Here is a 21,064-nt window from a genome sequence, read left to right on the forward strand (position 1 = left end):
TTTTGGCTATTTGGAGAGTAAACCAGTTGATTGGAGATTCTCTTTCCTTGTTTCTCTCTACATATCTCTCTGTATCTCTCTCTGTCTCTCCCTGTCTGTAGCTTGCTCTTTCAAATAAATAAATACCATTTTTAAAAAAAAAAAAAAAGCAAGATCTTATCTGTTACAACATGGATAATCTGAAATGCATTATGCTAAGTGAAATAAACCATACATAAAAAGAAAATCACCGCATGATCCTGCTCTTTTATGAAATCTAAATACATCAAACTCATAGACGCAAAGAGAAGCATGGTGATGAACAGGAGTCAGAGTCTGCAGAGGTAGGTGGAGATAGAGGAAATGCCAGTCAAAGGACAAGAGATGTCACCAGGCCCAGAGACATGATTTCAAGATAGTTATTACATATCATTGTGATTGTGATAACAGTTATTCTACACTTGAAAGTTGCTACACATATTTTAAGTATCTTTGCCAAACCAAAAATATTATTTTACAAACTAATTCATGTCATTTTTTTACCCATTCTACAATGTATATGTATTTCAAAGAACCTTGTTTGTCATAAATATGTAGAAGTAAATACATACTAGTAATCTTAGATAAGAATACAGCTCACAAAATGAGTAGCCCATCAGCATTACTGGAGAATTCTCAAGTATTCTGCTACAGATAACGAAAGACTCGTTTTTGGTCAAAGTCTTCTACTCTTTAAAGTAAGCTATGGCATATTGCACTCAAGCAGATCACAAATGCAGCACTGCTGTCGGCCTCTGTGTTCTGGGTCTTCCCCCAGATTCTACTTTGTGAAACATGACAGTCTGCGCTAAGTGAGGCAGGAGGGTTTTCATGTTGGTTAACCTGAAGTTCTTCCTTATGTTTCAGATGACAGTGTAAGTAGAGGTTCTAACTTGCTGTAAACTCCTGAGGCAGTCAAGCAGCACCCAGCAGAGCATGCATATCCTGCCCGGGAGGCCCAACACCATCTTGGTATAGAGGAGGCTCCTGGGGTTTGGCCCTGGTCCACCTGCTGCAAGGCTGCCACAAGCTGCCACACACTAACAATTCCTGACTGCTCATTCTTTTTCTTTTGGTTCCCTGCTCTCTTCTCTCCCTGAAATGTTCTTCCTCCACTTCTCTTTAACTCCTCCAATTTGCCATTTATAGTGAGGCAGGGATCTGTAAGTAGCTATTCTGTACCCCTGACCCTGACCCCAAATTAGGCATTCTATGTGCTCATAGAATATTTGATTTGTATTTCTGAAATTATGGTTTCTATTGACGTTATGTTTATGTTTCTTTCTTGTGCCTTAAGAGTTCCTTAAGAGTCTTAAAGATTATTGTAACTGAATGAATGAAGCAGCCACTCACAGGCTGACATTTGTTCATGCCTATTGGAAATATGAGCGTGGTTCAGTCTATTAAAAAATCCTCACTCCTCTACAAGAGAAACAGAATATTAAAGTTTATTTGGCACCCTCCTTTTTAAATTGAACATGTATTTTTAAAAAAATATAAATGTATAGTGTGTTTATTTTTCTTTTCTCTTTTAATTTTTCCAGCCTCTTAATTTGCTTGTTGGCTTTGCAGGCTCTGGACGGTTTCTTCTTTGTTGTGAACTGTGAAGGCAGAATTGTATTTGTGTCAGAAAATGTGACCAGCTACTTGGGTTACAATCAGGAAGAATTGATGAATACCAGTGTGTACAGCATACTGCATGTCGGTGATCATGCAGAATTTGTGAAGAATCTGCTACCAAAATCGCTAGGTAAGAAGAAATTTGTCTTGCAAGACTCTGTAGTTTCTCATGCTATAATATGTGAGTCATACTCTGTTAATAATACATAGTATTCAAATATGTGCTATGTTGTAATAGACAGTGTTATATCACCCAATATTCTTCATATAGCTTTGTCCTCAGCAATGGATCTGCAAGGGTAATATCATTGTCAAAGAGCTGACAGAGTCCTCCTGCCATCATCCTCTGTGTTATGCAACCATCACATGGCGGCAGTGGGAGGCAGAACAGCTTGTCTTGCCACAAGAAGCTTCTGCTCAAAAGTCCTTCTCCTCCCCCCATTAATACTATATCTAAGAACAAAACAAATGTGCATCTTTCCCGCACACTACCCAGACAATAAATATGGAAGGAAGGAAAGAAGGAATGTATTGTCATATTGCATGGCTACTAAAATAAACACTTTAATGTTTAAAAAAAAACAGGATTATTTTCAACTTAGGAGTTTCCAAATATTTTGGAATGGGTTTCTCACTGCCAAGCAGAGGATGCACAGGGTACGATTTCCACCCTGTGGTCCATTCTCCAAGCTGTGTGCCTTGGAGCAGAGCTGGGTCCTTCAGAATTACAAGACCTTTCTCTAATTCATATAAAAGCATGGTTGGCAGAACAGCAGTTCTGTATATTTCTTAAGTATTCAAGTTCCCACCAAAGTTTCTGGAGCCCAAGTCCCATTTACTCCTGTGGTTCTGTTGGAGGGGATGTGTTTAATAGTCACATGCATTTTGTTGACAAATAGAAAACTTGGTATTCCTGCTTGGATTTTTTAATGTTTGTTTGTTTCTATCTTCCCCCATCATTTCTTTGTTCATTGAGCTCTGAGATAAGACCATTTTACACAGGCAACTTTATTACAAATCCTTTTTGTAAAGTATCTAAGTAGTGGAGTTAGAAGGGAGCTAGGCAAGATGTTCAGGGAACAACCAGAGGGCCAGGGAAGTCAACATGAAGGGCTCCTCATGTCATTGCAGAGGACACCTGTAAGGGCCAGTGCGGGCAGGATTGTATCTTTTATTCTACCATTCCACAGATTTTAACAACTATTAATATGTAAATTTAGCTAAGCTATTATATTTTATTTTTGCATTGAAAAAAAAAACTGACTTAATTTCAGTCTCATCTTGGATAATAAGGTGTTTGTTAAGTTGCACATCTTCTCTGCTTGTGAGAAAGTAAGTCACAGGAAGTGAAGCTGAGGTATCCTCTCCATCTGGAAGCGAAATGGCTGTAGAAGCAACACAGCAGCTCCAGTCCTGGCACGGCTGCCAGGGTGCTGCCCAGCCAAGTCAGCCTTTCCCAGGCACTGGCAGTAGGTAAACACGGGGGAGTGTCCTCTGAGAGTTAACGTGATGGCGGTGCCTCTCCAGGCCATTTCCTGGACAGCGGGACAGCGACATGGCTAGTCTCTCCAAACTGCCGCCCGCTCTGCGCAGCTCCTTCCGCTAAAGAGAGGAGTGGGGGACGTCCTCCCCTCAGAGCCTGCTTTCCCCTCAGAGACATTACAGGTTATACTGCTGCCTTTGCTGCAAGCATAGAGGGGACATTTGCTCTGCAGCAGCAAAAAATACAAGTTTTGAGTATCCCACAGCCAAAAAATAAACTAATAAAAATGAAAGCAACTGCTCACTACTAGATAACCTAAACTACTCCACTCCTCCAAATCCTGAGTTTCTCTGGAGCTTTATCCCCGTGAGCTACATCTGTCCCTTTTCCCATAGCACAGAGAAATCAAAGCCTTGCATTTCTGATGCTGTTCTTTTTATATGATAGTCTGTCTCAATACTTATTATTTTAAATAGAAAAAGTAAAGTAGATTTAAGTTCAAAAAACTTAGACTCTGTCATGATATATTAATTTGGATAACTTAAAACATAATCAGTAATTTTATCAAATACAAGAAACATCACCTGAAATACACACTGGAGTAATCTATATATTTAGAAACCACCGTGCTAATTATTATTTTATTTTGTGAAAGTGATTATTTACATGTAAATTGGCATCAATATGTCTTTAAATGATTTATTTGTGTTTGTCAGTTCTCAATTTCTTTTTCACTTTTGAGAAAGGTTTTCTGTGGTTTAGATGAAATGATGTCAGGTCATGAGATTGACCTTGAAGGCAGTGCCTTTCTGTTCCCCGTGGCATGGCCGCCTATCCTGGTCCTTATCCCTTCCTGTGGATTGACACTCACTGTACCACTTCCTTTTCTCAGTTTTTTCTCTTTCTGGGTAAACTGACGATAACTAGATATTCACCTGAATTTCCTCTGGCAACATTTAGTGAGTAGCTCTCTTTGTAAATATCTTCAGAAAGTTCCAGTTATCTGTCGTATCTGAGTAGACCAGGATTAATGTTTTCCAAGTCAGGCTAAAAACACAAGCTCCAAACCATTGTTTGATCATAGTGTCTATTTATTTTAGCTGGGGAATTTTCTTAAGGACTAGATAGCTTAATCAGTTTATTCTATCTATGTATACAGAGGTGAATGAAAATGTAAGTTTTATTTAGTCCGCTCTCTTTTCCTTCTACTCTGCAGTCTGCATATGTGCTCCAAATGTGAGGACAACGTCTTGGCCAGAATTCTACAGAACTAAACCAAACATACAGATAAAATGTTATGAGGGGGTGTTTGGCGCAGTTGTCAAGTCACCGCTTGGGACACCCACAGCCCATATTGGAGTGCTGGATTGCAGTCCTGGTCCCTCCACCCACATCTCCTATGGGAGGCAGCATTTTGTTTTGGAATGCCTGATTCCAGTGCTGGCTTCCCCACTTCCCATCCAGCTTCCTGCTGTTGCACACCCTGGGAGACAGCATAACAGCTCCAGTACTTGGCTCCCTGCCACCCACATGGGAGACCCTGCTGGAGGTCCAGGCTCCTGGCTGCAGCCTGATCCAGCTGATAGTAGGCATTTGAGGAATGAGCCAGTGGATTAAAGTTCTCTTCCCAAGTATCCCCTCCATCTTTCTCCGTGTCTCTGTATCGCCCGCTGTCTTTCTGCCTTACAAATAAAATGGGGGAGAAGGAGGGGCGGTGGATGAGTATTCTGCAGAAAAAAACACAAACTCCTCCAGCTATGTTATGAACACCACAGTATGAATATGACACATTTGGGCATAAGCCACCACACGTTGATCCTTGCCCAAAGCAGAATCTTTTCTGGCACTGAATTCAGTTTTATTATATTGTGCATCAGGTGACATTTCTCTTTTTTTGAAACTACTTTTGATATAACAATATGCATTACTTGCAAGGCAGTATCACATATAAACTGTGCTAATTAAATCAAGTACAAGAGAAGGTGGTTATAAGAAACCAGGATTGTTTTCTATGTCAGGAGGTATTTTTGTTTGGTTTTTGAGTTGCAGACTTTTTGAGAAACTGAGTTTTTTCCTTAAGGTTTGTGTGCATTTGCACCTTTTTATCTCTAAGAATGTGTGTGTACCAGGCCTATGTCGAAGCTTAATAGTAGACGCACTGGAAACGGCAATACTCATTAACTGCTATAGAATTGTAAAAAAAAAAAAATTTTTCATTTTAATTTTTGTCTCTGTAGAAAATGTTAGAGAGTATTAATGGATTGGGGCATTCGGTAGGGAGAAACCCTGTGTTTTTACTGCAACTAGTGCAGTTTTCTAATCAGTAGCCATTTAGACTTGCTAAGTAAGATACCAATTTTAAAGACCTTTAAATCCAAATGTCTAATGAAGCTGAAAGGTTCAAGTACATCTTTTCTGTTTTCTGAGTTTGCGCTTTTTCGTCGTACTCACGGGCTTGTGATCCATTTCTCTTCCCCAGTAAATGGAGTTCCTTGGCCTCAAGAGGCAGCACGCCGAAATAGCCATACATTCAACTGTAGGATGTTAATTCACCCTCCAGAGGAGCCAGGTGCCGAGACCCCAGAAGCTTGCCAGCGATATGAAGTCATGCAGTGCTTCACTGTGTCACAGCCCAGGTCAATCCAAGAGGATGGGGAAGGTAAGGCAGAGGGCTATGTTAACATGTTTGCTTCTTCAGCCGCTTCACCGAACAGGGAGGTAATTGATTGCAAACTGCTCTTTGAGGTCGTGTGTGTGTGTGTGTGTTTGTGTGTGTGTGTGTGTGTGTGTATTGCTTACTGATTTTGTATCATTGTAGTCATTCATTTTGCTATATATTGCTTAACACTGAGAATGAAAAACCAATAATTATAATTATCATCTAGGATCCATCCTTTAACATTCCTGCTTTTCTCCTCCCTCCCCTATCCCTGTTCTTCCTTTTATGCTGGCAGTTCCACTAAAATGTCAAATAATTCAGACTAACTTGCTGTCTAGAAATAAGCAGCGTAACCAACTGCTGCCAGTTGGAAATGTCCCAATTGCAGCAGGCTGCTGAACAGCTCTGATTTTTAGAAAGTTTCAGCTTCCGAATGAGGGCACCTTAGAGATTCCTGGGGATACGTTTCATACTGCGTGAGGTAATTTAGAAGGAGAAAGCTTATGAACAGATGAAAACATAGCTCCAGCTCCAATATTAACAAGTTGTCAATATGGAATCAGTTAAAATGTGACAGTGTGTGCAGGCATTTTCCCTGTAAACTTATAATGAGCCAGATTTGGGAAGATTACAGACTGGAATAAGAACCATGGAAGATGGTAGATAAGAAATTAATTGCAAGAAATGATTATATGATTAAATGCCCAGGATTGTATGATTAAAGTACATTTGTTAGCTGTGTGATATGTTTTCCATCCTCTAAATAAAATTTGAAAATGGGCTTTTAAAAAGATTGAATACCCTGGCATAGTAGGATAAGCCCTCACCTGCAGTGCCAGCATCCCATGTGGGTGCTGGTTAGTGTTCTAGCTCCTCTACTTCCAACCCAGCTCCTTGCTAATATGCCTGGGATGGCCCAAGTGCATCTTGGGTCCCTGCAACCACACAAGAGACACAGAAAAGCTTCAGGCTTATTGCTTCAAATCAACCTAGCCCCATGTGTTGCATACATTTGGGAAGTGGACCTGCAATAAGAATAACTCTCTCTCTGTTTCTCCTTCTTCCTCTGTAAATCTCCCTCTCAACTAAGAAAAGTCATAAAAGCAAAGTCTCTATCAAGAACAAGATAAAGGATTTTTCTTAATATGATAATTATCTTCACAGTGGTTGTAAGAATAATGTTGAAGTTTGCACTGTGGCATAAAGCCATCATTTGTGACACTGGCATCCCTTTATGGTGTGGATTCGAGCCATGCATACTCCACTCTCAGTTTGACTTCCTGCTGATGTGTCTGGGAAAGCAGTAGAGAAGGGCCCAAGTTCTTAGATCCCCGCTGCCCGAGTGAGAGACCTGTAATGGTGTTCTAGCCCCTGGCTTTGGCCAGGCCCAGCCCTGACCATTGCAGCCATTTGGAGAGAGAGTCACCAGATGGAAGATCTCTCCTTTCTGTAACACTCTCAAATACAAAAATGACTCTTAAAAAAAAATAATGGAGAATGGTCCTTGTAGCTGGTAAGTACTAATGAGTATAGGAAATTGATATATATAACTTTTTTAATTTCTAAGATTTTTGAATTTTTAAAAATATCTATTTAATTCAAAGGAAGAGCTTCAGAGAGAAATAGAGGGATAAAGAAATCTTCCATCCACTGGTTTACTCCCCAGGCCAAAACCAGTAGCCAGGAGCTTCTGGTCTCCCACATGTATGCAGAAACCCAAATTCTCGATCCTTCCTCCATTGCTTTCCCAGTCCATTAACAGGGAACAATAGGAACGATTGAACCATCCTCTGGTATTGTAGAAAGAAGATTCACCTATGGTATCACTGTACTATCCCTACGAATACATTGTTTTTAAAAGCATAGTTTTAGGGTGGCCTTATAACCTAGCAGGTAGAACCATCCCCTGTGACGGCTCTAATCCCTGCTGCTTTGCTTCAAATCTGGCTTCCTGCTCATGGCCTGGGGAAGCAGGAGAAGATGTCCCATTGCTGGGTGCCCTGCTCATCCCTGGCTGTTGTCATCAACTGGAACGTTAAGCAGTGGACAGAAGGCTTTTCTCTCCCTCCTTCCTCTTCTTTCTCTTGTGTGTTCTCTTTCTTCTTTTATAACTCTTTCAAATAAATAAATCTTTAAAAAAAACCACCACTATATTTGCCTAAATCTGACCCAAACTACCACTTCTAGTCATTATCACCCGAGCATGTGAGATTCATTAATCTCCTGTTTTATGTAACAGCATTGAATAGGAAAGAGTGTGCTAACTACCTCTCCAGGTGGAACTTACCATTTTTGGTGTGCTTTTAATGGTATGTTAGGTCCTGCAGTATGTATTACTTTTCTAAAAACAAACTGTTTCTCCACTCTTCTCTTCCATTTCCCACATTGCTTGGAGCAGATTTCCAGTCATGTTTGATCTGTATCGCACGACGATTACCTCGGCCTCCAGCCATTACGGGTGTAGAATCCTTTATGACCAAGCAAGATACTACAGGTACTAACAGAGACACTCAGAATGCTTGCTGTGACTGTGCTGTTAAAACCAGCTAGACCACAAATGTCAGATCCTTCTGCTTTGTCACGTTCAGTCTCTGCTCTGTTCTTTCGGGGCAAATGCTTTAGGTGAGGGTCTTGATGCTGTGTGATTTAGAAACTGTAGTCATTATCTGAAGCAGAGTGCTCTGGTAACATTTTTTTACAACCGTTTATATGTGTCTGTTAGATTAGAAATATTTTTCAGCATCATGAAAAAGAGTCTGTAATGAAATTTGGCAGATACAGATACATAAATGTTGAAGTAAATGTTTATGTGAAAGAAAAATATGATGGTTTTAGTATAATGCTTAAGTACATTTCACTATCCTTTCGTCTGTGCATTTTCTTTAAATGTATTCACACATGATGTTGAATCCTTAGAAGCACCTGTTGCTGTATAAACTGCCACTCCATAAGCACTCCAGTCAGTTATTCATAGAGAGAGAGCAGGACCTAGGAAGCAAGTTGGAGGAGTTTAAACTGTATTCACCTTGACAGCTTCACATTGTCACAATATGACTTGATACTGAACTGGAATTGATTTTTAGAATATAGCATCCTGCTTCATAACACACTCCAAGACCAAAACCATTTTTTATGACATAACTGATATTCTCTTACTACCATATATAATAAATACTCTCAGTGTTCATGTTTATTGAGCAAAAAAGACTATTCCTAAGTTGTCCATTTTTAAGTGTAAATGATCCTATCAGGAGGCTATGATAAATGTAAGTTTTCCATTCTTTCTATAGGTAAAATCATCTCTATCGATACTAGTTCCCTGAGAGCCGCTGGCAGAACTGGCTGGGAAGATTTAGTGAGAAAGTGCATTTATGCTTTTTTCCAACCTCAGGGCAGAGAGCCATCTTATGCCAGACAGCTCTTTCAAGAAGGTAAAATTTTCTCTTATTTTCCTTAAGCTTGCTCTTCACTAATGTTGAATAGTTTGGCAAGAACTTATAGCTCAATAAGTATTTTCTCTAAATTCTGGTTTACTCAGTGATCTGTTTTAGGAAAGGAAGAAATGGGTAAGCAAAGTAATTCATGAGTGGATCCTGAGATTTGGGATGTCACGTGACTGTCACTCATTCATTCATTCATTCATCCAGCAGAAAGTCAGGATCCTCATGTGCGCAGTGTTCTCACTGTGCATGTGAGGAGCAAGGGACACAGTGATGACTAAGAACCAAGGTTTTGGTTTCATAGAAACCCACATTTTAGGAAAGTACAAAGGTGCTTTAAAATGTTCATGGGAAAATGGAATTAAAAGAAAATGTACATTTTCATAAACTTTTTGAAGTATTCATAGGGGTGCAAAAAGTCTAAAAGTCAGTGTGACAGGGGCTCTAATCGAGGTGTGACCAAAGAAGAGAAAAAAATCAGTTGTGATTGGAAATTCAAGCATGAGCTCAGGAAGGAAGTGATACTTAGCCTGGCTCTTAAGGATTGTTTCCCACAGAGCAGCCTGTCAGAAGGCTTCTGCTGCACGCAGAGATCAGCATTGTGCATGCTTGCGTCAGCCTAACTTAGGTTGAAGTTTTATGGCAGAGTATGTTTTATGACATCATTAAGTAGCTGCTGTGTCTCAGTAAGTAGTATGGCAACATGAAGTGAGTGTACCCCTGCCTTAAGGAGTTACAAGTGTTATTGGAAAGCAGGGAAAGTGGTTTTTTTCTTTCGCATTTTGTTTGTTGTTTTAGGAATTTAATCCTGAAAGCACCTACTTCTCACCCTCATATTCAGAATTGAGACATTTTTATGCAGTTTAACAATGTTGTCAGGTTGTTATGGTATCCTAATCCTTTTCGTTTTTTTTTTTTTTTTAATTAGGTGTTTGATAACATCTATCAATGGCTATTCCCCAAAAACTATCTTAAAATATTTTTCATTATTCCTTAATTTTCTTGGTTATAACATTAGACTGCTTAAGTTTACATCACTTCCCATCCTTACATTTCAGATCAGTTATTTTCAGTGGTGTATGAACAGAGTAGTTTGAGTTTTTGGTATTTTATAATGATGATGATTTTTCATGGTATAGTTTCAAAGGCATAGGAATTTGCCTCTTCCCCGCTCCCATTTTCTTCCACACAGTTTTTTCCTAATATTATTACAATAGTAATAGTTCTTCAGTGATAGCCACAAGTCCAAAATTCTTCTAGTTAAGTGTATCATGACACTACATTGTAGATATAGACAGTGGTAGAAAGTCTAGTATCCTAGTGTCACGTTCAGGAAGACATGTATGCAAATCACAGTCCTTCTGCTGCAGCTTCCTACACACTCGGGTTCTCACTGAGTACTTCACTAATCTCTTCCATCTCCTAAGATTGTGTTTCATTGGGTAAAGCCAAGAATCTGCATTTTTTTAAGTTCCCTAGGCAGTCTGAAGTGCACTGAAGTTTACAAACCATTGTAATTACTGAGCTACCCTTCGAGTGCCAACTCTGTTGGGTTCCTCGCCAGGAGTGGCACTTGACTTTTCATATAAGTTTGGGATTCAGAACATTGTCTTTATTCACTCAAATGCCCAAGTAGTATAACAGTAGCTACTCTTTGATTTTTTTTCCCCGTTAATCTTCTAAATTGAAAATCCCAAGCCTTTACTTAGAAGCTTAACTCCTTTTGGGGGGTTATAATTCATAATGCAGTTTCAGCAAGGAAAAACTTATCTAGGTTATGTTTCATCATCCAGATAGTTCCTCCATGAGCCACAGTTTAAAGTATGTGTTCCATAAAGTTTAGTTAAGTTGTCTCTGAGAAGATTAAGTGCTAGTTTTGAGCTGATACTTGTATCAGAATTAGGTTACCCAGAATTTGTTTGTGATTGTTGTTTTGAGTTTCTAGACAACTTTCCTATCAGGTTTCATGAGCTGAAAATCTTTGCCTATTATTGCATATTAAGAGATTTTAGCCTGACAAAGAGAAATTGGGGTTCATAAGGACCCAGAGGTCTTCATAAGTCTGTGAGGTAGTCCTTTAGTTTGAGAACCACAGGTCTATCAAGAGAGGAGAGAAGTTCAATTTGTATGTGCAGTTTCCTTGCTGCCACTTCACTCAGAAACAGTGGAAAAAACAAGACCACTCCTGTTATAATGGCTGTTACATGTGAAACGTAAAAGATGACAAGTATTGGCAAGAATGTGAAGCAAAAGAAAGCCCTTGTACATTACTGGGGGGCATGTCAAGACAGCTGTTAGCGAAAACAATATGGCAGTTACTCAGATCTTTCAAAATAAAATTGCTGTATCATGCAGCAATCCCACTACTAAGTATATTTGCAAGGGAAGTTAAATTTGCATGTTAAAAGGAAATCTGAATTCCTGAGATTGTTGCTATACTATTCACAATAGCCAATATTTGAAATCAGCCAATGTGTTTTATCAACAGATGAATTTTTAATGAGATATATATGCATGATGAAATACTGTAGCAAAAAAAAAGGAAGGAAGGAAATCTTGTCACTTCTAACAACATAGATGAAACTTGAGGAAATTGTGATATGTGAAATAAACCAGGCATAGAAACATAGAACTTGACATGGTATCACTCTTCTGTGAAATCTAAAACAGTTGATCTCATAGAAATAGAAAATAGAATAGTAGTTACCAGATGCTGGGGTGGCTGAGGCAGGGGACTTCCTGGGGAGATATTGATCAAAGGATACAAAATTAGCTTCGAATCAGAGTAATAAGTTTAAGGGTTTCATTGTAGTGGACAGTAACCCTAGTTAATGAAAGAGTAATATATATTTGGACAATGCCAGAAGAGTTCTCATCACAACGATAACCATGTGAGATGACATACATGTTGGGTTAAACATCCCACAGTATGAATCTGCTTTAGAGCATCATTTCATACACAATAATTCATTCATACAATTTTTCTGTTGATTTAAAACTTTGTGAGGAAAAAAAAAAGAATAAGAATAAATTATACCGATCCATCCTTAATTTTGTGTGGAACTTTATAATGATTGATATTGAAGCAAGAAAAATTTCTCTCCATCTGCCCTCTTTTTTTTTTTCCCTTGCCCAGTATCATTCTCAGCAGCAGCTCATAGAATATCCTAATATTTCTTTTAAAATTTTAGTTTTTAGCTGCTTTAACAGACAATGAGTGGCTTTACAGGAAATAAGCTGTTTGGTTTTCCATAGTAATGTTGAAAATGCATTTCAGTCAAGAGTATGCTCAAACACTCTGCATGGACTGGGGCTGTGACGCTAACTAGGGTTTGAGGCAGGTGGAAAGTAGGAGCTTTGTAAACTAAAAAGTCCATGCAAGTGAATATAGTTTGATAAGGGATGCTGGGTTTTGTTCAATTCAGAATCATTACTTTACAGAAGGGTCTGTGTTTTTAATACTCCCCAAGGTTCCTACTTAAGTAAATTCATCTGGAACATCTGGCCTCCACGTGCCACTACTGAAGATTAGAGAATATAAAGCTAGGTTCCACAGGAGGTAAAGTAGATCTCACTGGGAAATTATGTGTCATGCTTAACTAAATGCTTCCGTCTCCCACTTTTAGGGATTCATGAGACATATTTAAGGAATTTAAGTTTCTTGGAAGTTTTATCATAAAGCTACCTTTTAAAAAACTTTGTTACTCAGACTGATTTTTCTGTGTCACAGATATCAGCAGTTAAAAGTATTTAGTGGTTCTAGAAGTATTTGCTATGCTATTTTAGCTTAGAAATCATTTTTATAAAAGTTCAGTTTATAATGAGGTGATAAATCATCATTTCTTTGAAATGTCCATGATACAGTTATATTTTTTTAAAAAATAGGTTACAAAAACAGAATCTGTGCAAACATAGTATGATCTCACTTTTGCATATCTTTTTCTGCAATTCTAGAAGATTAATAAAGTGGTTATAATGGTTTTCTAAGTAATGAAATTACAGATAATTTTTTGTTCTCCCTATTTCCTCAACATTTTATAATCATAAAATAAAGTAGTTTCATTTTTTAAAGCAATATTACAGGTCAGAGATGGAAGTTGATAGTTTCACAATGATTTCATTGCTATAAAGCATAAGTACCATGTTAATGATTCACCAGGGGGTTCTTTGAAACTTGTGTAATATTAATTCCATGGTCCATGAAAATTGGTTAAAAATGTTTAACATATGAGTACTTTTCACTTAGACAAATTTTAATATGCCAAGTAAAATTTACTCATTGGTGACAGGGAACAAAAAAAAAGAATCTATAAAAGTAAATTTTTTCCTTATCTAATTTTTTTTTAGTTGCGTACTCTCTGAATGTATCTCAGGGAAACACCAAAAAGAAGAAACCTGTGCCAGCATATACCCATAGTGCCCTGTTCTTTCTGTGTGCAGGGTAAAGCTTGCTTACGTGAGGTTGTTTCAGCACCAAGTTGGGAGGGATCAAAACCCCAATTAGTCCTCCTGTAGCTGCTGTGACTAATGAAATTTTAATGTTCCTTTTGCTTTGTAGCTCTGTTGAAGCCTATTTAGGAGGGGGAAAAAACAGAAGTAATTGTCATATTCAAGATTCTTGTGGGACTTGTGGGACATTAATAATACTCTTCCCGACCCTTTCCACTGTTCTTGAGGCCAGTGCTCTTAGCAGCAGCAACGTTGAAAAGAGAAGCCAACCCCAAGCTCTCGTGAGGCCATGCTCCAAAGTCTGTGTCAGTTTTCGACTATGATGATGAAACCTGGTTACATTGGCAGGTTGGAAATCATTGATATCACAGAGCTGGGGGAATTGTTTTGAACCTCAGAAACAAGTTAAACAGGTGTGGAGTGATCCGCTCCAGCTGTGACATGCAACTCAGAGATCTAGAATAATGGCCAAATAATTTGCTCCACTCCCACCCTGTAGTTTCATTTGACTGACAACCTCAGTTGGTATCATGACCATGACAAAGCAAGATGAAAATACGAAAGAGAAAAAATCCTGGGATTCTTTATCTTGGGGTGTAATGCACGCACACAAGTAGAAGCCCCAATGGACAATAGTAATAATAATAATGTCCTGCCCACTAAGATCTAGAAAGTATAGAAATGGAACAAGAGTTAGAAGTTAAATATTGTCTGAATAGCTAGCTGGCAACCCTAGATCAGAAAATACGCCAGTTCCTGTGATCAAAATGGGAGTCCATAACTAACCTAGAAAACCACTTGCAGGAAAAATTTGGTGTGCCAATTAAATGTTTATATATATCCAATTCTGTAAGAAATTGTGGCTTCCTTACTCCTCACTGTCTTCAGGCTATCAATAATTATTGAGGCTGCTTGTACAATGGTTTTTGGGAATTGATTGAATTTGTTCGGGGCTCATGACATAGTTTTTTTTTGGAATAGACTTAGATTTCTCTTCTTTGTTGTTTATTCAAGAGTTATCCATCCAGTAGCTACTGTGTGCTTGGCTGCATGCCAGATGTCATCTCACCATATTACTGTCATGAATGAGTTAGGATAGGCAAAGATTAATTAACATTGAATCCTAAGTTTACAGAAGACAAAGTCAGAGTTCAAACCTGAATCCTAGACTCTTCCCATCTTCATTGATTCATGCTGCCTTCGTGTTTACCTCTTTGAAAATTTGGCACTACAGTTTTAGTTACCTGGGGAATCTAATGGGGTTCTAATTAAAGTTTTGCTCCAGTAATGTTACGTTTTCTCATTTCAAAGACTGGGTATGTGAATTATACTTTGCTGACTCTTCTACACTTTATCTTCCAAAGTAAATAGCTTCAAAGCTTAAACTATGATAATTTCCTTGTATTAAATTAATATGAAGTTCCTCACATGTGGAAGATTTGACCAGTTTTAGTAATAGACCTACAAGTTTAGTCAGCACAGTTAAACATAAGATATTGATGCTTCTATAATCTGTATTAAACATTAATGTTCCTATGTTAATCTGAATTTATATAGTTATTTCTCTCAAAGGATTTGTAAATAAGAAAACCTCCCTTCATTAACTTCCACTATAATGTTAACTATAGATTCCTGTGAGAATCTAGAGAATCTATAGAATCAAAAACATAAATTGAGATATAATATTTTCATATAAAATATTCAACTATACAGCTAAGATTGAAAACATATCCCTTTTAAGAAGTTGTGGCAGTTAGTCATATGTCATCATTAACCTAATTAACTTCAAGTTGAGGATAAGCCAGCCGGTACTTACAAGGTGATTGCCTTGCAGGGCATATTGTAAGATTCGGTAGGAAATGAAACACAACAGTCACAGTGCAACTTTTATGTTTATTTAGTTAAAGAAGAAAAGTAAAAGTGTAAAGTCTACCTCCTGTCCACAGTGATGTAGAAAATATGTAGCAGGTTAGTTCTCAGGAAATAAGGATTACTATTATGATACCACCAGTCCCATGTGGCTGTTGATCACATGTAAACTGAGGAAGTGATTTTAAAGTCTATGTAACTGTAAGTAACCACATACAGCTAGTACAGTCCAGCTCTGTAGTAAAGAGCCACTGAGTGTTTTACACCAGAATGAAGAAATACTGAAGAGAGTAAACAATGATGAGAAAATAGCAAAAGCAAAATAGTGTGAAAAATATTGTCTGTCTTGCCTGGCCCTTAATACACCTTTAGCTTTAACTTTAGATTGCCACTTTCTGTTGACATTGTACTAATGTATTTTCAGGATTTGCCATAGCAAACATTTACTTACTCCTCTCAAAGGAATGATTAATCCTCCCCAAAGACTATTTTTCACCCACTAGTGCTTCATTAGACATTAAATTACTCTTTGCATTATGTTTGATAAATACACCAGTAATTTGGGTGAAATTGTCAGATAGATACAGAATGTGGTTGGCTGGGTATAAGTCTTAATCCCTGCAGTGGGGTTCATGCCCCAATTCTTGTACTTAGGCAGATCTACTATGATGCAGATTTACACTGGTCTGTATCTTCTTTCAGTTGATAGTATACACCCAAGGCAATAAAATAAAGCACATCATTTCTTGAAGTAATGCGTAGTTTCAAAAATTAATTGATCAATCATTATAAGCCTTTCACATATTCTTTAAAGTGTCATTGAAGATTTTCTGAAATGTCTTTGAAAAATGGGACGAATATGTATTACAAGCTAAGTTATAATCTATATATGGTAATAATTCATATGATTAGTAAATATAATTTCAAATTTGATATGTTTGGGTTTATTATGTTTTTCTTAAAATTTTCATGTGTTGCTAAAACATCATTGGTATGTTATGGCTTAGGAGTCTGTTATAGCTGTTACATATTTAATAAACACCTACATGGTTAGTTTTGTGTACATTTAGCCTAGCGTTAAGACAAAGATAAATTGTTTATAAAATTATTTGACTGCCTTAACCTAGTTATTTTTTCTTGGTATTTACAATCACTGACTTGATATTTATTTGCATACTAAACTTCACAAATTGATAATACATAGATAATACATACATATATGAATATAATAATTTACCTAATAGAACCTTAGTAATTCACATTCCTGAGTGAAAAATTAAACTTGTACATTAACTCAGGAACTCTACAGGCTAATTAAAACATAGAGGATGAATTTTGTAATATGAATTATATTTCAGTGGATCTATTGTTTAAAAACCAGCCAGCAAAGCAACAACAAAACCAAACTTGTTGAAAAATAATAGTGAAAATGAAGGGGAGACAAGTACCTCCCAGTATTCCTCAAGGAGGTGTTTAATAAATTTGAAAAACTGCCCCTTTTATAAAGGGGGCAAAAGATTAATGTTGATATTTTCCTAGTTTGAGATTTATTTGTAATCATAGCTTGAGTGAGGAGGCACCCGTTGAAGTAGGACTGAATCTAGAAAAAAAATTGGTCGTCCAGTGAGATATTTCGACTGAAATAATTTTTTTCCACTCCCACCTCTCCCCCCACCAGAGATAGTCTGTATGAACTTTTCTTTGAATCTGAGCAGTCAGCAGTGGGAGGGCATTTAAAGTGAAGTTCTAGGTAGCAGTAAGGCCTGATAACTTTCCTTTGCCAGACATTTAGGTGTCAGATGTTTAACTAGGTTTCTCTTTTGTTTGAAACAGTGATGACTCGTGGCACTGCCTCCAGCCCATCCTATAGATTCATATTGAATGATGGGACAATGCTTAGCGCCCACACCAAGTGTAAACTTTGCTACCCTCAAAGTCCAGACATGCAACCTTTCATCATGGGAATTCATATCATCGACAGGTACTACCTATTTCGAGAGCTTCATATGAAATAAGTCAGTTCACATATCTCTTCTTAGAGAAGATTTTATGCTCTTGATGGCTAGAAAACGAACTCTAAATTAGGCATAAAACTAGCATGATGAGTGTATGCTCTATATATCCATATTGGGTTTTATAACTGTTACATAATAGTTTCATTTTTCATAAAGAGAGCTAGGAAAAGTAAGGCTGAAGAATATGTGTGTTAGGGAGAAACAAAAAAAAAGTGATTAATACTTTACAACTTTCTGTGTGTGAACTTAGAGTCTTGAAAAGTATTTCCAATTTGTTAACTTTTTTATTTTTGTTTTTAAAAGTGCTTTATTTTGACTAAGGCAAACTTGACAGCTCCTGAGTTCAAGCTGACATTTTCTCATAGAAACTATAAGTCATCATACTGTCAGCTTTGAATTTTTTATGTCATTTCTTATCATTTTCCCCTTGCTAAATGTATTTTGCACTGATGCATTGGTGAATTCATGGAATTATTCTTTAATTGTATGACTTCTTCCAAAACCCACTATTAAAATTTAGGATTAAAGACAAGCAAAGACATTTCCCTCACTTCATCTTTTCGTCATCTGATGTTTTGCTTCTCAGAACATGGTAATGCCAGTCACAAATCTGTTGTCATAATTATGAATTTGAGTAAAGAACTCAGTAAAAACTTGTAGAATTCAGTATTCGGTGTTTTTTCCTAAGTTCAGTTTGAATTACACTTGTGAGTGGAATTAGCACAGTTCTTTTTTTTTTTCTTCTTCCTTTTTTTTCATATTGTGATTTACCTTTCAAAACATCTGCTATCTCTGCATATCACCCTTTTTTAATTCTTACATCAGTGACACAATATTTTCCTTACCCAGTCTTCCTCTTTGGAATTGAACTACTTAAAAACTGTGATAGAGAAGTCATGAGTCAGTGTTTTATAAGCAAAGATGTGAGAAGTTTCTCTTTCAACCAAAAGTTATTTTTGTAATGTTAATTATTTGTCATGAGTTTCAAAAGTGCATGTATTGAACTTTTTCCAAAGCTGAGAAACATGTCTTTTTCATACAATAAGAGTACATAGTACTATTTCCTGAAAAGTGGTACTAATGTTTCATTATAGTATTGATAGTCCATGCTTTAATTTAATAAAACTGCCCTGTACTTGATTGCTTGCCATATTGATAAGGTTAATGAATTTTTTTTAAGTAGTATCAAAATAGTAGTGGAAACAAATTAAGACATTTGAATAATAATGTCTCCCTCCTCCCCTCCCCCCACCCCCAGGGAACACAGTGGGCTTTCTCCTCAAGATGACACTAATTCTGGAATGTCAATTCCCCGAGTAAATCCCTCGGCCAATCCTAGTGTCTCTCCAGCTCATGGAGTGAGCCGTTCATCCACATTACCACCATCTAACAGCAACTTGGGATCCGCCAGAGTCAACCGCCAGCAGAGCTCGGAGCTTCATAGCAGCAGTCATAATAATTCTAGCAACAGCCAAGGGAGTTTTGGATGCTCACCTGGAAATCAGATTGTAGCCAATGTTGCCTTAAACCAGGGACAGACCAGTTCCCAGAGCAGTAATCCCTCCTTAAACCTCAATAACTCTCCTATGGAAGGTACAGGAATATCCCTAGCACAGTTCATGTCCCCAAGGAGACAGGTCACCTCCGGATTGACAACAAGATCCAGGATGCCGAACAATTCATTTCCTCCCAATATCCCAACATTAAATTCCCCTGTTGGCATGACAAGTAGTGCCTGTAATAATAATAGTAACCGATCTTACTCAAACATCCCAGTTCCATCTCTACAAGGTGTAAATGAAGGACCTAGTAACTCCGTCGGCTTCTCTGCCAGTTCTCCAGTGCTCAGGCAAATGACCTCACAGAATTCACCTAGCAGATTAAATATGCAGCCAGCAAAAGCCGAGTCCAAAGATAACAAAGAGATTGCATCCATTTTAAATGAAATGATTCAGTCTGACAACAGTGCTGCTGATGGTAAACCTCTGGATTCAGGGCTTCTGCACAGCAATGACAGACTCTCAGATGGAGACAGCAAATATGCTCAGACCAGCCACAAGCTGGTGCAGCTCCTCACAACAACTGCCGAGCAGCAGTTGCGGCATGCTGATATAGACACAAGTTGCAAAGACGTGCTGTCTTGCACTGGCACTTCCAATTCAGGCTCGACCAACTCTTCAGGAGGCTCTTGCCCCTCCTCCCATAGCTCGCTGACAGAGCGGCACAAAATCCTGCACCGGCTCTTACAGGAGGGCAGCCCCTCAGATATCACCACTTTGTCTGTAGAGCCTGATAAAAAGGACAGTGCATCCACTTCCGTGGCGGTGACTGGACAGGTGCAAGGGAATGCCAGTATAAAGCTAGAACTGGATGCTTCAAAGAAAAAAGAATCAAAAGACCATCAGCTCCTCCGCTACCTGTTAGACAAAGATGAGAAGGATCTCAGATCAACTCCAAACCTGAGTCTGGATGACGTAAAGGTTAAGGTGGAAAAGAAAGAACAGATGGAACCTTGTAACACAAACCCACCCCCAGTGACCAAACCTGCTCCTGAGGAAGTTAAACTGGAGTCCCAGAGCCAGGTAGGTAGATGTGTGCTCCCCAGAACTAGCCTTCCAAGATGGGTTTTGGTTTTCACTTTTCTGCTCCACCTATTGACTAGATTCAGATTCACAGTTTGTCCTGTCCGTAGGGCACATGTGCAGATGTTAGTATCAATTGAAAACTGAAAAGATGCTTTCAAAAGTTTTCTTTAGGATGCAAGAGTCCTGCAGTATCATTACAGCATTCTAAAAAGGTAGATAAACCTAACTTCCTGCCTGCCTGCTTCCCCTCCCTGCTCCTTCCCTCTCCCTTCTTTTCTTCCTTTTCTTTCCTCCCTCACTTCTTTCTTTCCTTCATTCTCTCCTTCTCTCTCTTCCCACTCCCTCTTCTCCTTCCTATAAGAATAGATTTTCTTTTCTTTCTGTAAGATCTGAAAATTTTCAAAAATATCTTGTCTGCTCCCAACCTTGTTAAATCCAAACCTGGGAATAGAACCTAGGCATTTGTGCTTTGGAGAAACTCCAGCAAATGAAACAGCATTTGGGAATCTCTGGTAAAAATGAAGTCAGAGAAAAATGTGTAGAGGTAGACAGAACTGCACAGGTTGGTTTGGTTTTTACTTCTGAATTGCCTAAGGCTGTCTTCCTTCTCAGATTCTAACGACTGACAGTGGGAACTAGAATAGTCTAGGTAGAAACATACTACCCTTATATATTCTTACACAATACCCCACAACAGAAGTAAAAAAAGCAAATCTTTCCAGAAGTTGTTATGGACTAGGTACCTCAGTATTTAAGATGACTGGGAATGGTGTGAAAATGAACAATTTCATTACCAAATAATCACTTGTAGATGCTGAAGGAATATGAGAACAAAATAAAGTATGATCCCTCACCTGCAAAAGCCTTCACAAAACTTTGAAGCAGAATGTAAACTTTCATGAAGTAACTGCCAGCATATTTAGAAA

At 38.1% G+C, this 21,064-nt stretch overlaps 1 protein-coding gene across 1 annotated transcript in view; it reads left to right on the forward strand.

Annotated features, from left to right (window-relative positions):
• NCOA1 (nuclear receptor coactivator 1) overlaps positions 1-21,064 on the forward strand; it is a 164,282-nt gene that overhangs the window by 95,551 nt on the left and 47,667 nt on the right. The window contains exons 7-12 of the mRNA XM_040992920.1: positions 1,591-1,768; positions 5,601-5,780; positions 8,179-8,274; positions 9,071-9,211; positions 17,372-17,519; positions 18,812-20,135. Of these exons, the coding sequence (XP_040848854.1) occupies positions 1,591-1,768; positions 5,601-5,780; positions 8,179-8,274; positions 9,071-9,211; positions 17,372-17,519; positions 18,812-20,135 (2,067 nt within the window). The remainder of the gene's footprint in view (positions 1-1,590; positions 1,769-5,600; positions 5,781-8,178; positions 8,275-9,070; positions 9,212-17,371; positions 17,520-18,811; positions 20,136-21,064) is intronic.

Source organism: Ochotona curzoniae, unplaced genomic scaffold (assembly GCF_017591425.1).
Source record: "Ochotona curzoniae isolate NIBS_2020 unplaced genomic scaffold, NIBS_Ocur_1.0 contig_883, whole genome shotgun sequence".
Lineage (NCBI taxonomy): Eukaryota > Metazoa > Chordata > Mammalia > Lagomorpha > Ochotonidae > Ochotona > Ochotona curzoniae.